The sequence below is a fragment of the Ipomoea nil genome, unplaced genomic scaffold (assembly GCF_001879475.1).
Source record: "Ipomoea nil cultivar Tokyo-kokei standard unplaced genomic scaffold, Asagao_1.1 scaffold1576, whole genome shotgun sequence".
NCBI classification, from domain to species: domain Eukaryota; kingdom Viridiplantae; phylum Streptophyta; class Magnoliopsida; order Solanales; family Convolvulaceae; genus Ipomoea; species Ipomoea nil.
In genome coordinates, this window is record NW_017618004.1 from 5,269,719 (window position 1) to 5,281,215 (window position 11,497).

The 11,497-nt window shown below is 36.8% G+C and overlaps 2 protein-coding genes across 3 annotated transcripts; both read right to left on the reverse strand.

Annotated features, from left to right (window-relative positions):
* Positions 1 to 37: 37 nt before the first annotated feature.
* LOC109190688 (uncharacterized RNA pseudouridine synthase aq_1464) lies at positions 38 to 4,288 on the reverse strand. The gene is made up of 10 exons (XM_019341251.1): positions 3,702 to 4,288; positions 3,095 to 3,174; positions 2,907 to 3,007; positions 2,736 to 2,808; positions 2,421 to 2,514; positions 2,266 to 2,314; positions 1,454 to 1,604; positions 963 to 1,019; positions 717 to 772; positions 38 to 539 (listed from the first exon to the last, which is right to left on the reverse strand). Exons 1-10 carry the CDS (start codon positions 4,183 to 4,185, stop codon positions 479 to 481), a joined length of 1,206 nt encoding a protein of 401 aa, XP_019196796.1. The 5' UTR covers positions 4,186 to 4,288; the 3' UTR covers positions 38 to 478.
* A 3,036-nt stretch (positions 4,289 to 7,324) lies between these two features.
* Positions 7,325 to 11,275, reverse strand: LOC109190666 (U-box domain-containing protein 14). Of its 2 annotated transcripts, XR_002055756.1 has the most exons (5): positions 10,647 to 11,275; positions 9,487 to 9,603; positions 8,971 to 9,384; positions 7,597 to 8,721; positions 7,325 to 7,464 (listed from the first exon to the last, which is right to left on the reverse strand). XR_002055756.1 is itself a non-coding variant. In XM_019341214.1 (4 exons), the coding sequence occupies exons 1-4, from the start codon at positions 10,920 to 10,922 to the stop codon at positions 7,651 to 7,653; spliced, it is 1,878 nt and encodes a 625-aa protein (XP_019196759.1). In that variant the 5' UTR covers positions 10,923 to 11,275; the 3' UTR covers positions 7,325 to 7,650. The 2 variants fall into 2 exon arrangements, 1 of the variants encoding a protein (XP_019196759.1); XM_019341214.1 differs by having other exon boundaries at positions 7,325 to 8,721.
* Positions 11,276 to 11,497: the final 222 nt, after the last annotated feature.

An 11,497-nucleotide genomic window follows, 5' to 3' on the forward strand; every position in this document is an offset into this window, starting at 1 on the left:
GATTTTTAACACAGCTCAACAACTTAATACTTTGTCATTGATAACGCATTCATTAAAAGTTAAAATCCCAACAAGCTATAGAAGTTCTTCGGCTTTGAATTGTAACAATTTCATTAAAGAGTATGATTGAATCTAATTGCAATTGCCCATATGGCCATCATTTTGAAAACACCACATTACAGGCATCAATCCTATCTACCACTGGAATTACCCAAATACATAAACCACCCACCCCCAAATTCAAATAAAATTGAATCTTTATTTAATTTTGATATCATCTGTCGTCTCTTCTTTTCCTGTGGGATTTGGTCTGTTTACATGCCAGGCATTCATCATCATATGAGAACTGACAGATAAACTGAATCCTTAGAATTCTCAAGGACTGTTGCTAACTAGTATATTAGCAATTGAATCCCATCAAAATCTTCAGCAAAGTGTGCTTTTGAAACTAAATCACGCGAGCGTCCATTCAACTTTCCTATTTCTTCCACCCCAATGTCTTCATGTTTCCTGCAGTTAGTTCAACATGCTTCCCGAGCCTGCCAAAGTAACGGTGACTAATACAACACCATGCTAGTAAAAGAAACAAACTGAAAAGACTAAAGAACATCCTCAACGGTGAGAAAGGAGTCATTTTTAGCACATCCTAACTCGACCCCCAAAGGAAAGAAATCCTTCAAAATATTATTTCAAAAAGGCATTGCCAAACAACTTACATAAGGTCTGGTGGAAGCCTGAACCCAGCTATTCGCACACGCTTCAGTGCATACAGCTAAACACCAATTTTTAAAAAACAACATAAAAGAGTCAACTTTTTAATATTGACAACATCAGAATCTGCAACTTGAAGAACATTGGCTATCAATGAACAAAATAAGAGCAACTTTGTAGTTTGGTATTCCATTTTGATTTTAGCAGAACGAGAAAAATTGGTTAGAACAGGCATTAACAACCAAACATACCTGGAGTCCAGCATTTTTCAAAAGCTCCCGAACTTCATGGTTTCTCCCTTCATGGACCTGCTCCATTTAAACAAAAGAAATTCAAACCCAATTATATCAGAGCCTCAAACTACAAGAAAACTGCTTTCTTTGGCTAAAAAATTGTACTTTCTATTTTTTTTTTTTTTTTTTTTTTGGCATTTCTCCCATACACAACTCATCAGAAAACTGTTTTTGAAGCTCACAAGGCAGATTTCATAGCATTTAATGAAACAGAGGCCATAAGGGTCCTGGTATTCAAAGGAAAAGAAAAGAAAATGTGATGTGTCTTTGATAATGCCGCCTACGCAAATTACAAGATAATTAAAAGGCTATAACTATATCTACAACACAAGACAAAAAATAAAAAAAGGTTTAGCTTATCACCTTCCAAAGGGTAAGAAAACGAAAATAGAAAAATCCTTGTAAATTGCCAAGTATGCATCAGCACACTAGGAAATAGAAAACAGTACCACTATACGAAGTCGTGGCCTTGAGATATCAGGTTGTTTTGGTAGTAATTCCACAAGATCTGGGGTACAGTGGACGCCCTCAATGACTGTTCCCTCACTGATGGCAATCAAGTGTCGCTTATTGACTTCACCATCTATTGTTGCAATATATCTGCAACAGTTATAAAGCATTACATCATCCAGTGCAAGATGTGCAAAAACACCCATCAATTTACAGCCGAAAGTCAGAACGTAAACAACAAATTAAGAAAAAACTAAGAGTAGAGAAAAGGAACATACTATAATTGCATGGAATCAAGTTTTAGTCATGAAGCATATGGTATAAAAGTGAGACGCTGCCATACTAAATCCTTTTAGAATTGGACCCACAATTCTCTTATTTTAGCCATTATCTGCAATTTTAATCTCTCCATAACTCTAAATACCATTGTAGTTGGTATGCTTCACCTAATAATTTAACAAAGTCTATGAGATTTGAAAGAGAAATTCCTAATATCTGTTGCAAATATTTCTTGATGCCCTAATAAATGTTTTTTTTTTTTTTAAAGAACACAGACATTTATTTATTACATAAATTTGTATCGAAATGTGGAACACAAGCACATAGGAAAATGGGCATAATTTTATTACGGAGTATTATTATTACTACTGTTGCTGCCAACGATGATACTACTACTACTACTACTGTTAATTTTATTTTTATTTCTAAGAGATTGCCATCTGATATTCTGATGTATGAAAAAGGAAAAAAAAAAAAGAAAAAAAAAAAAAGAGCATAATTATGAAGAGCAAAAACCAAAATAGAACCTTACTCCTTTGATAGATTTGATGAAGGATGCGAAATTTTGTGAGCAAATTCCCCTAGAACAGTACCAGAAACCATGATGGTAGAAATGTGTCAATTTTCTGTTATGAACAAGGAATTTAGGAACCATTTCCCAAGTCAAACATCATATGGCATATATACCATCATTTGTCACAATAATCAAGCCAGTTGTGGCTACATCAAGGCGCCCCACTGTAAATAGCCGTGGCTTGGGTTCTCCTGGATGCCTCTTATGCTGACAGAAAGAATAGAACACATGAAGACATGTCAACAGATTGTCAATAGAGAAATAAGTCTGGATAGCAAAATCTCTAGAGATTACAATATAAACATGTGAGCAAACTGCATTAGGAAGAAGTTTGAATGACTGTCTCATTGTTTTTTTCAGATACACACACACACACAAAATAATACTGTATCAGTTTACCAAGTTACCAACAGACAAGAAATACATACCCAACTCTTCATAAAATCATCAAAAAGATTCATGACCGACTTGGTCTCTTTCTCCCCACATGAACATATGTACCTACATCATTATGCAACTTGCATTATTTCCCGTAGCAGAACAGAACAAAAAACACCAAATAAAAGACACTGATTGGGTCTGGGAGAAGATAAAACTACCCTTTTGGTTTGTTCAATGCAAAGTAAACCTTTGGGGGCAACCTCTTGGATAAACGGTTCCCATTAACATAAATTATATCCTTTTCTGGATTAACCCTAGTCTGCCCATTACAAGAAATAATGTCAATAATATAAATAACCCATGCCACCAACAAAATGCTCCATGTAACACTACCAATGAACTTTACCTGTGGAGTTTTACAAACTGAACCATTTACAGTAACTCGACCTTGAAAAATCAGTTCTTCGCTGCTCCTTCTTGATGCCACTGTTCAACAAAGTTCATATCATAGTTTATTATTTATTTTTTATAAAAAAAAAATATTGGAGATGTTTGGTAAATAGCTGTTAGCTGATTGGATTAGTGGGTTTGACAAGTTGATAGCATTAGTTGATTATTGTAGAAAAGTGTTTGTCAAATTGGCAATTAGCTGATAGCTATTACATGCAAAATGACTTTCTCAAAAAGCTAATTGAAAAAGCTCATTTGAATAGTTTGTTGAATTTTAACATTTTAGAGCAATAAGCTATTACAAAAATCTAATTAATCAAACAATCATATTGATTATTTAACCAAGTCATACAACTAACAATTTGGCTGATAAGCTAACTACATTACCAAACATGACCATTATAGGTTATCCCCAACTAATCAGTAATCACATTATAAAATTTCATTTTCTTCTAGCACAACTACATTGTCGTATACGAAGGGGAGAGATGAACTTAACAGACGCAAAAGCCAAAAAGAAGTTGAAATTGTAACGGCTAAGTATAAACAAAATGGAGCATTACCTCCAGCAGCAGCGAGGATTTTACTGAGGCGTTGTGCAGGGTTTCGAAAATTCTCGTTATAGAACCGGCGGGCAGCTTTCGAATACTTAGGCTCAGTTGAGAGCGCCGCAGGTTTGGATTTAGGAGCATTCTCGCTCTTCATCGTCGTCGTCTTCTTCTTCTTCTTGCTCGTCTTGGCAATGGCCATCGCGTGGAGAAGACTCGCTGGAGCGGGATTCCCTTTCCCATCCCGCACGATCCATGGGGTGTAGAGCTGCTCCTCGGAGTTTGAGGTTGAGGTTATAGGCGGAGGTGAAGGCTTCGGCTTCGGCTTGGGAGGAGCGAAAGTGATGTTGAATTCAGTATTGGCGGAAGTGGAGAGCGAAGATGCGATTACGCACCGGAGACGACAGTGAGTGATGCGAGCAAGCGGAAGTGATGTCGAGAGGTTGAGGAAGGTGAAGGCGGAGGTGGACGCCGCCGCAACCGCCGGTATTGCCGCCATCCGAGCCGGGCCGGAGTTCCGGTAGTTTTATCGGGGCTCAGCTTGTGGGTTTTGGTTGGTTGTCCGAGACCGAGAGAGAGGTTTATACTTTAGATTTTAGAAGATGATGAAAAGGAAAATAACGGATATTATTAACTTATAAGGCAATGGGCTTCAATTGGTATAAAAAGCACAGCCCATTAAAGGGGAAAATTATCCGCATATTAGCCCATTAAAGGTTGCAAGAACCATCTTTGATTCGATTGAGAACAATATTATACCATGGACTATGATTTACTTTACAAGATGGACTATTGATACTGAATATTCATTTTCTAAAGATTCAATTTGTGTGTACTGAAGATTTGTTAAAAAAAAAAAAATTAGTACATTAAAAATGAACATTTCATATATTAAAAACAGACATTTATCTGTGGTCCATAGTATAATTTGCCATTAAGGAGAAGGGATAGGATAATAGACCTGAATCCTACCTAAATAGATCACTGCCATGTATTTTAGACACTTTAGTTCGATTCAAAAGCATTACTATTAAGTCCTAATGCTTGAGTCCTACGAAAATTAACCTAAGGAGTGGTCTCGGTCAGGACTAGATTTTAGACTGTGCAAGCTGAACTACTGCACAGGGTCCCCAATTTTAGAGGGGTCCCAAATTTTAGAGGTCTAATATTTAATTTTTATCTGGCTAGTTTAAAAATAAAAATTAAAAGTTTTTAATTAATTTTAAAAAGTTTTATGAAGAGATGGTAGAAATGTGTATTTATTGTATTTCAACTTGGAGGTCAAAGCTAGGTTCAAAACTTGTATCTACCTAAAATACGGCCCTGGTCTCGGTGTAGTCCCAAAGACCTGATCAACCAAGAGATCGTGTGTCTTCTTGAAAATATTACAGGATGTTAAAGGACGCCTTATTAATGACCATAATATAGCTACCTCTAATTGTAGCTGTTTATTTGCTCAGGGCAATACAACTACGTGTTATAAATAAATAGATGAATAACAAGTACTATAAATTGTTAATTAATTGACTGTGCTCTTTCAGAACAAATTAAAGACGCTATTGAATTCCAAACGACATAGACTTGTGATGTTCTTCTTCACCGGACTTAGCTTGTGACTAGGAAAAACAAGAACCATATATAATGCATGCATGGTTGCACAACTACTTGTCTGCTGTACGTACGCACATTTTATAGAGATGCCGGTCAATCCAAGGCTTTGAAACTCTTACGTTTGAAGCTGTGGCATATATATATAGCCCCTAATGTTGTTTTTGACATATAATATATGCTTCCAGAAGGTTTTTTTATTATTTAATTTGTTCTTTCATTTTCTCCGGCCCATTGATTGCGTGCATATATGCATGCGTTTACTGTTCAATCATTGAATATATATACTCCGTATACTATTTGTTTTCTTGGATTCTCTCTTGCTTACTTCTGAGTGAAACCAATTAGGCAGGCAATTATATATATGTGGTCATGTGGATCTGAGCTGCCCATCCAAACTTTGACCACCCTGCCCTAATGCCCTTCCCTTATTAAAACCATCCATCTCTTACCTATACTTAGTTACTCTGATCTGATCTATATGGGATCAGCAATTATACTGTGGACCAATAAAAAAATCTGAAAATTTTGAGATATCCCTAAAAGAGAACTTGTAAATTAAAAATTATAACACCAATAACATATAATTAAATCCATTATTACTTTAAATTTAAGGGTAAGAATGTAATTTTCATTCATCAATGTTTTAATTTTAAATTCATGCAGACATACACTTTCATGTTAAATCAACCACGAATCGAATATTTTAAGCTTTGATGAAGTGAAAAGGGCTCACAAACCAATCGAATTCTGGAATTTTCTCAAAATTTTAGTTTTTTTTTTTTTTTTTTTTTTAATTATTGGAAGCTTCCATTAGTGGTTACATGCAGCATTAGGTTAGAGAATTGAAGTCAAAGTTGGAGCCCAACCACATTTCCATCAACATCCAAAAGTAAATATAGAGAGGGAGTAGTTGCTTTCCAATAGTTAGACGGTCTGTGTAACACGGTCCAAAAATGACATCTTTTCGTGTAATTTTTTCTTATGTTCCGTTGTAATATATATTTTTATAACTTATAATGTATATTATTTTAATACATAAAATACATTATTCTAACATATTATGTATATTATCTTATTCCATAAGTTTCATTATTTTAACTCATAATGTACATTATTTTAAAACATATAAATGCACATTATCTTACCTCAGAAGTTTTATTATTCTAATACATAATGTACATTATTTTAATACATAATAATATTATTTTAAAACATGTATATTATTCTAATACATAAAATTCAGTGACGTCGTTTTGGACCGTAGTCCACACAATCTTGTGGACTTAATTTGCCGTTGCTTTCCCATTCCCATAGGCCACAGACATGGGGTTAACACGGCTGGAAATATCTACCAAATCCAAACTCATGGTTATCATTACACATAGGGTCAACTTAACTGTCTTTTCCCAATTTATATCTTTGAAATATTTTACACCATTTGATAATCACCAAACATCTTTGTCTTATGACTCTAACAGACCAAAAAAAAAAAAAAAAAAAAAAAAAAAAAAAAAAAAAAACTTAACTAGTCTATTATCATTATTATTGTGTAGAGATATATTTTGATCTTTACACTCATTATTCTCAATAATTTCAAATCCATATTCAAAGCCTTGCAATTTTTTTTTTTTTCAAATCCATATTCAAAGTCTTACAAATTGTTTTTTTGAATGCTACTTAATGAAGGACAAAGAGTCAACAATGCTTGCACTGAGGCTTGATCTCATGACCTTCCACATGGGAAAGGTCACTACATGTCATCCGAGTACAAGGTGCCTGGCCAAAGCCTTACAATTTCAAATCCAGCCAAACAATGAAATTAATATTCCCAATAATTCACCAATCAAAAAATGTAATTGATCTTCCATAAATTCTTTTCTATGAAACTTCAATTCTATTCTCTTCAAATATTTTTCGCGAACTAAACGAGTCGTAAAAGATAATCAGCTCTAACATGTGAGAGCATATGGAATATATAATATATAAAAACACAAATGTGTAATCCTTCACTTATGTAATCTTTGTCACAATGGAAAAACAGACAAAAACTTTGATTTAAACTTTGAATAATCCTTGTGAATTTACAGCTTGATCCATAATCAAACAATGTATTGCTAGTTTGGTACTTTGTAATGTGGCACACTACACAGGCTCTGGTCATCCTTTTTCCTACTCGACCAGGAAGAAGAAAGAAGAAAGCTTACAATATGAATTTCATCCTTTTGTACAGAAACACACTTGATTTTCTAACATTCAACTTTTGTGGCAAAAATCTTAAATATACTTTAAATTATACATACCCTCTTGGAAGCAGATTAAGAGAATTTCATCGTACCAATTCATCGACTCTTTGTTATGAATTAACTGCATCGACTCGTTGGAGGAGCTCCAACACGCTTCCCGCTTTTCGTTTCGCCCTGTCTGTGCCATTTTCCGACAGTTCTTTTAAAACTTCTTCTGCTCCAAGATCCCGGGCTGCTTTTAGATTCTGTACGTCACCTGCACAGAGAGACCACAAAACAGCTGCAGCGTTCTCCCGGTTGCGAGGGGAGCCTGTCCTGATTACCTCGACTAGAGCTGGGAGTGGGTCCGCTTGACTAATTGCGGCTTTCCCCTCTTGATGGCTAGCAAGTATTGCCAAAATAGCGAGTGACTCGTCCATCATTCCACCCCCGGGATCTTTGAGTAATCTCATCAGCGGTGGCACAATCCCGGCCCTTACCGCTCTCACTTTGTTCCCTTGATAAATCGAAAGGTTGAATATGGCAGTTGCTGCATCCTTCTTCCCCCTCGGAGTCCCGTGACACAGCAAATCGATAAGAGCCGGGATGGCCCCGGCTGCCCCGATTGCCACCTTATTTTCATCAACAACTGATAAACTGAAGAGAGTTGCAGCTGCGTTTTCTCGGGCTTCCGGGCTGCCATTTCTCAGTACATCGACGATATCAGGTATGGCACCCGCATTTACGATAGTGCCCTTGTTAGCCTCATTTATGGACAGGTTAAGAAGCGCAGTAACAGCGTGCTCCTGTGTTCTTGAATCTGACGAGGAAAGTAGTTCGACTAGCAAAGGAATAGCCCCGGCTTCTGCAATACAGACCCTGTTATCCGCGTTTCTTTTTGCGAGCAAACGGAGCTCACCAGCAGCTGCCCTTTGCTGCTCGGGATTACCATTTGCGAGTTTCTGTAACAATGCATCAATGGCAGCCCGGTCACAGTCTGAGCCACCCGCCCCTGACCTTTTGTTCCGACAACTACCTTGATTTTTAGGAAGCTCAACGCCATTGCTTTCGCACCACAACGCAATTAGACTCTTCAAGACATAGTTGGGCGTTAATGCTGTGTGCAACAAGGTCTGTTGTGTCTTAGGGCACGTTTTGTGCCCGGCATCCAACCATTTCTGTATGCAAGACCTTTCGTATGTCTGCAATATGTAGGGACAAAAGTAAAACGACAATTAGATATAACATATACACACAGATTGAGTTTAGACCGGGAATGAAGAATTGAAGCATGTGCTCCATCTCAACTAACACGTCGAGATATTCAAACCCATGACCTTTGGTCTGACTCTGATACCAAATTGAAGCATGTGTTCCATCTCAACTAAAAGCCTAAGCTGATAGTTGGATTGCACATTAATGGTTATATGCTCAACATGAAGGCACCATACCTGGCCAGTAGATACAATAACGGGATCTTTCATCAACTCAAGTGATATCGGACACCTGAAATCATCCGGTATGACTGGAGATCTGTGCTTAATCAAAGCTTTTTCGTTCTCAGGGGCATCACTTTCAGGATTTCCCGTCATAACACAGTCCTTTATTTTTCTCAGAATAAACGACACAGACTCAAAGCACTCCTCGGGAATTCCATCAGACGAGATGACCATATCATGGATGGAAATCGATTCCTTCTTAAGGTCGTTTATGGTCCTGAGATGCAACTTTTCCGATAGCCGTTTAAAGATTATAGGGTCAGGATCTTTTTCTCTTTGTGCCATGGCTAAATCAATTGCGAGTTGTAAATCAGGTGAGTCCATCCTCCCGACCGCTCTTTTGAATTGAGCATGCACAAGTTCAATCTGAAACGAAGGCGTGTGAAAAATAGTTGGTTAGAAAGCAAACACCAATTTGTACTTCCGAATGCAACTTAATTCTTCAAACGAAAATGAATAAATGGGTACTTGCTCTCGAACTTCCTCTGATATATCAAGTTTATCATAAGGAATGTGACCTAGTGCATCTTCTATCTCTTCTGTAATATGATGAAACTTGCCTGAAATTTTATCTATTTGCATAGCCTGCAACAGGAAAAGCACACAACGCATTTAAAATAAATCCTTCTCGAACCAAAATTAAACAACAACGATGCAGTGGATAACCAAATATAGATGAGATGGAATCTAAAGAATGACTAAGTGATCCAATGAATCAATAATGCTTGAAGTACAACAACACAACTTGAAAACTACAATATTCAATCACGTAATCTCCAAGAACTAAAAGAACTTTTGTATCATGTAGACCCATGAAAAATTAGATGGCATACCAAAAGTGAACTTGAAGTATCACAAAATACCAATTCAATTATTATTTTTTTTTTGGGATACATTAGGTTTCCCAACTTATGCCAGACTAATCCCCCTCAAAACCCCTGCCCAAGAGCCACTTGAGGAGGTAAATCGCGAGTCACCCCGTGAGTCCCGAGGTTCCCACCCCTTGCCTATACACTCTACACCTAAGGAGTTTTCATCACCTGATCGGTCCCCCAGGTTCCCAATGGGATTCGAACCCCACACTGTTGCTGGAGCAAGACTTTAGGGTGATCGATCGATCGAACCAGTGCAATTAATTGCCAATTTTGACATGAATTTATGTAATATCCAAAAGAGGAGTTCAAGTTTATCCATTTTTTGGTTTAACTAACAGACTTCATTCTTCAAGCTAACCACAATTTCATAAACTTTCCAGAGTCCTAACAAATACAGACAAGAACCAGAATTTATGAAACATTCATCCCTGCACAAATTGTCCAGTGTCCTAAACTACACAAATAAGAACCAGAATTTATAAAACAGACATCCTTTGACTCCTTTCATTAAGGAAAATGGGATTATCTCTGGACGAACCACAAGCAAATAGCAACAAGTCAAGCTTAAGCTATTTTAGACAGATTGAAAGAATTCATTCCAATTCTCATTTCTCAACAAGCTATAATTTAAGAATCTATAATTTCCTAAACATATTCTCACTCACCATATGATTAGATGAATAGCAGCAACTTAAGGGGATAATCAAACTAAAAATTTGTAGAGAATAAACTAAAAACTGTAAAAAGTGATACCTGAAAAATCTTACTGCCCTCGTGGACTGATTTAAGAAGCTCTAGAGCTGAGCCAAGAGCGAGCCTCAACAACTCAAGCCCGTTAACGACGTCGTCTCCGAGCTTATCTCCGTCATCACTATCCTTCAAATCCTCAAACAGAGGACTCAAAAGCTTCACCCTGCGCACCAAATTACTGTACATCTTTTTGGAGACCGTCTGGCACTCGGGCAACGATGAAATGGCCGCGATTAACTCGGTGAGTTGACACAGTAGAGCCTCCTTTTGAGGATCCATATTGCGTTCTAACCAAGACTTCAAGAGAAGCTTGAAAAGTCGGGTTTTATACGGTTCGTAGGCACCCGGTTGGCTCAATTACGCGTTCTCGACGAAGGCCGGGTTGACTAAACAACCCTAGAAATTGGGTGAGAAATCAACAAAAAAAGCTTACGAATTTGGGTTACCTGAGCTGATTTAAAAAAACCCAGACGCAAAAATTGGTTGAATTTCAAGAATTTGGAGAACAGAAATCAAATGTACGTGTAAAAATCGCGAGAAAAGAAACCAATCTTTGATAGAGAGAAGGAGGAAGAGAAAGAGATGATTTTGAAAGAAAGTTTTATCAAATAATTAAAGAGGAAAGTAGCAAAATCAAATATAAAGATTATAATTTATACTAATAATGATGAGATCAATAAAATAATAGAAAGATGATTGCTGCGTTCTCGTCTGTATAATAATGTGTCAATGCAGCCAACGAAACAGGGAAGAAAGATCCAAGAGCAGCGTATTTTGTGAATGATTGGCTCGTTGTTTACATTATTGCCCTTAAGGTTTGGAATAATATCATTATTATTTTAGAAATATATTTT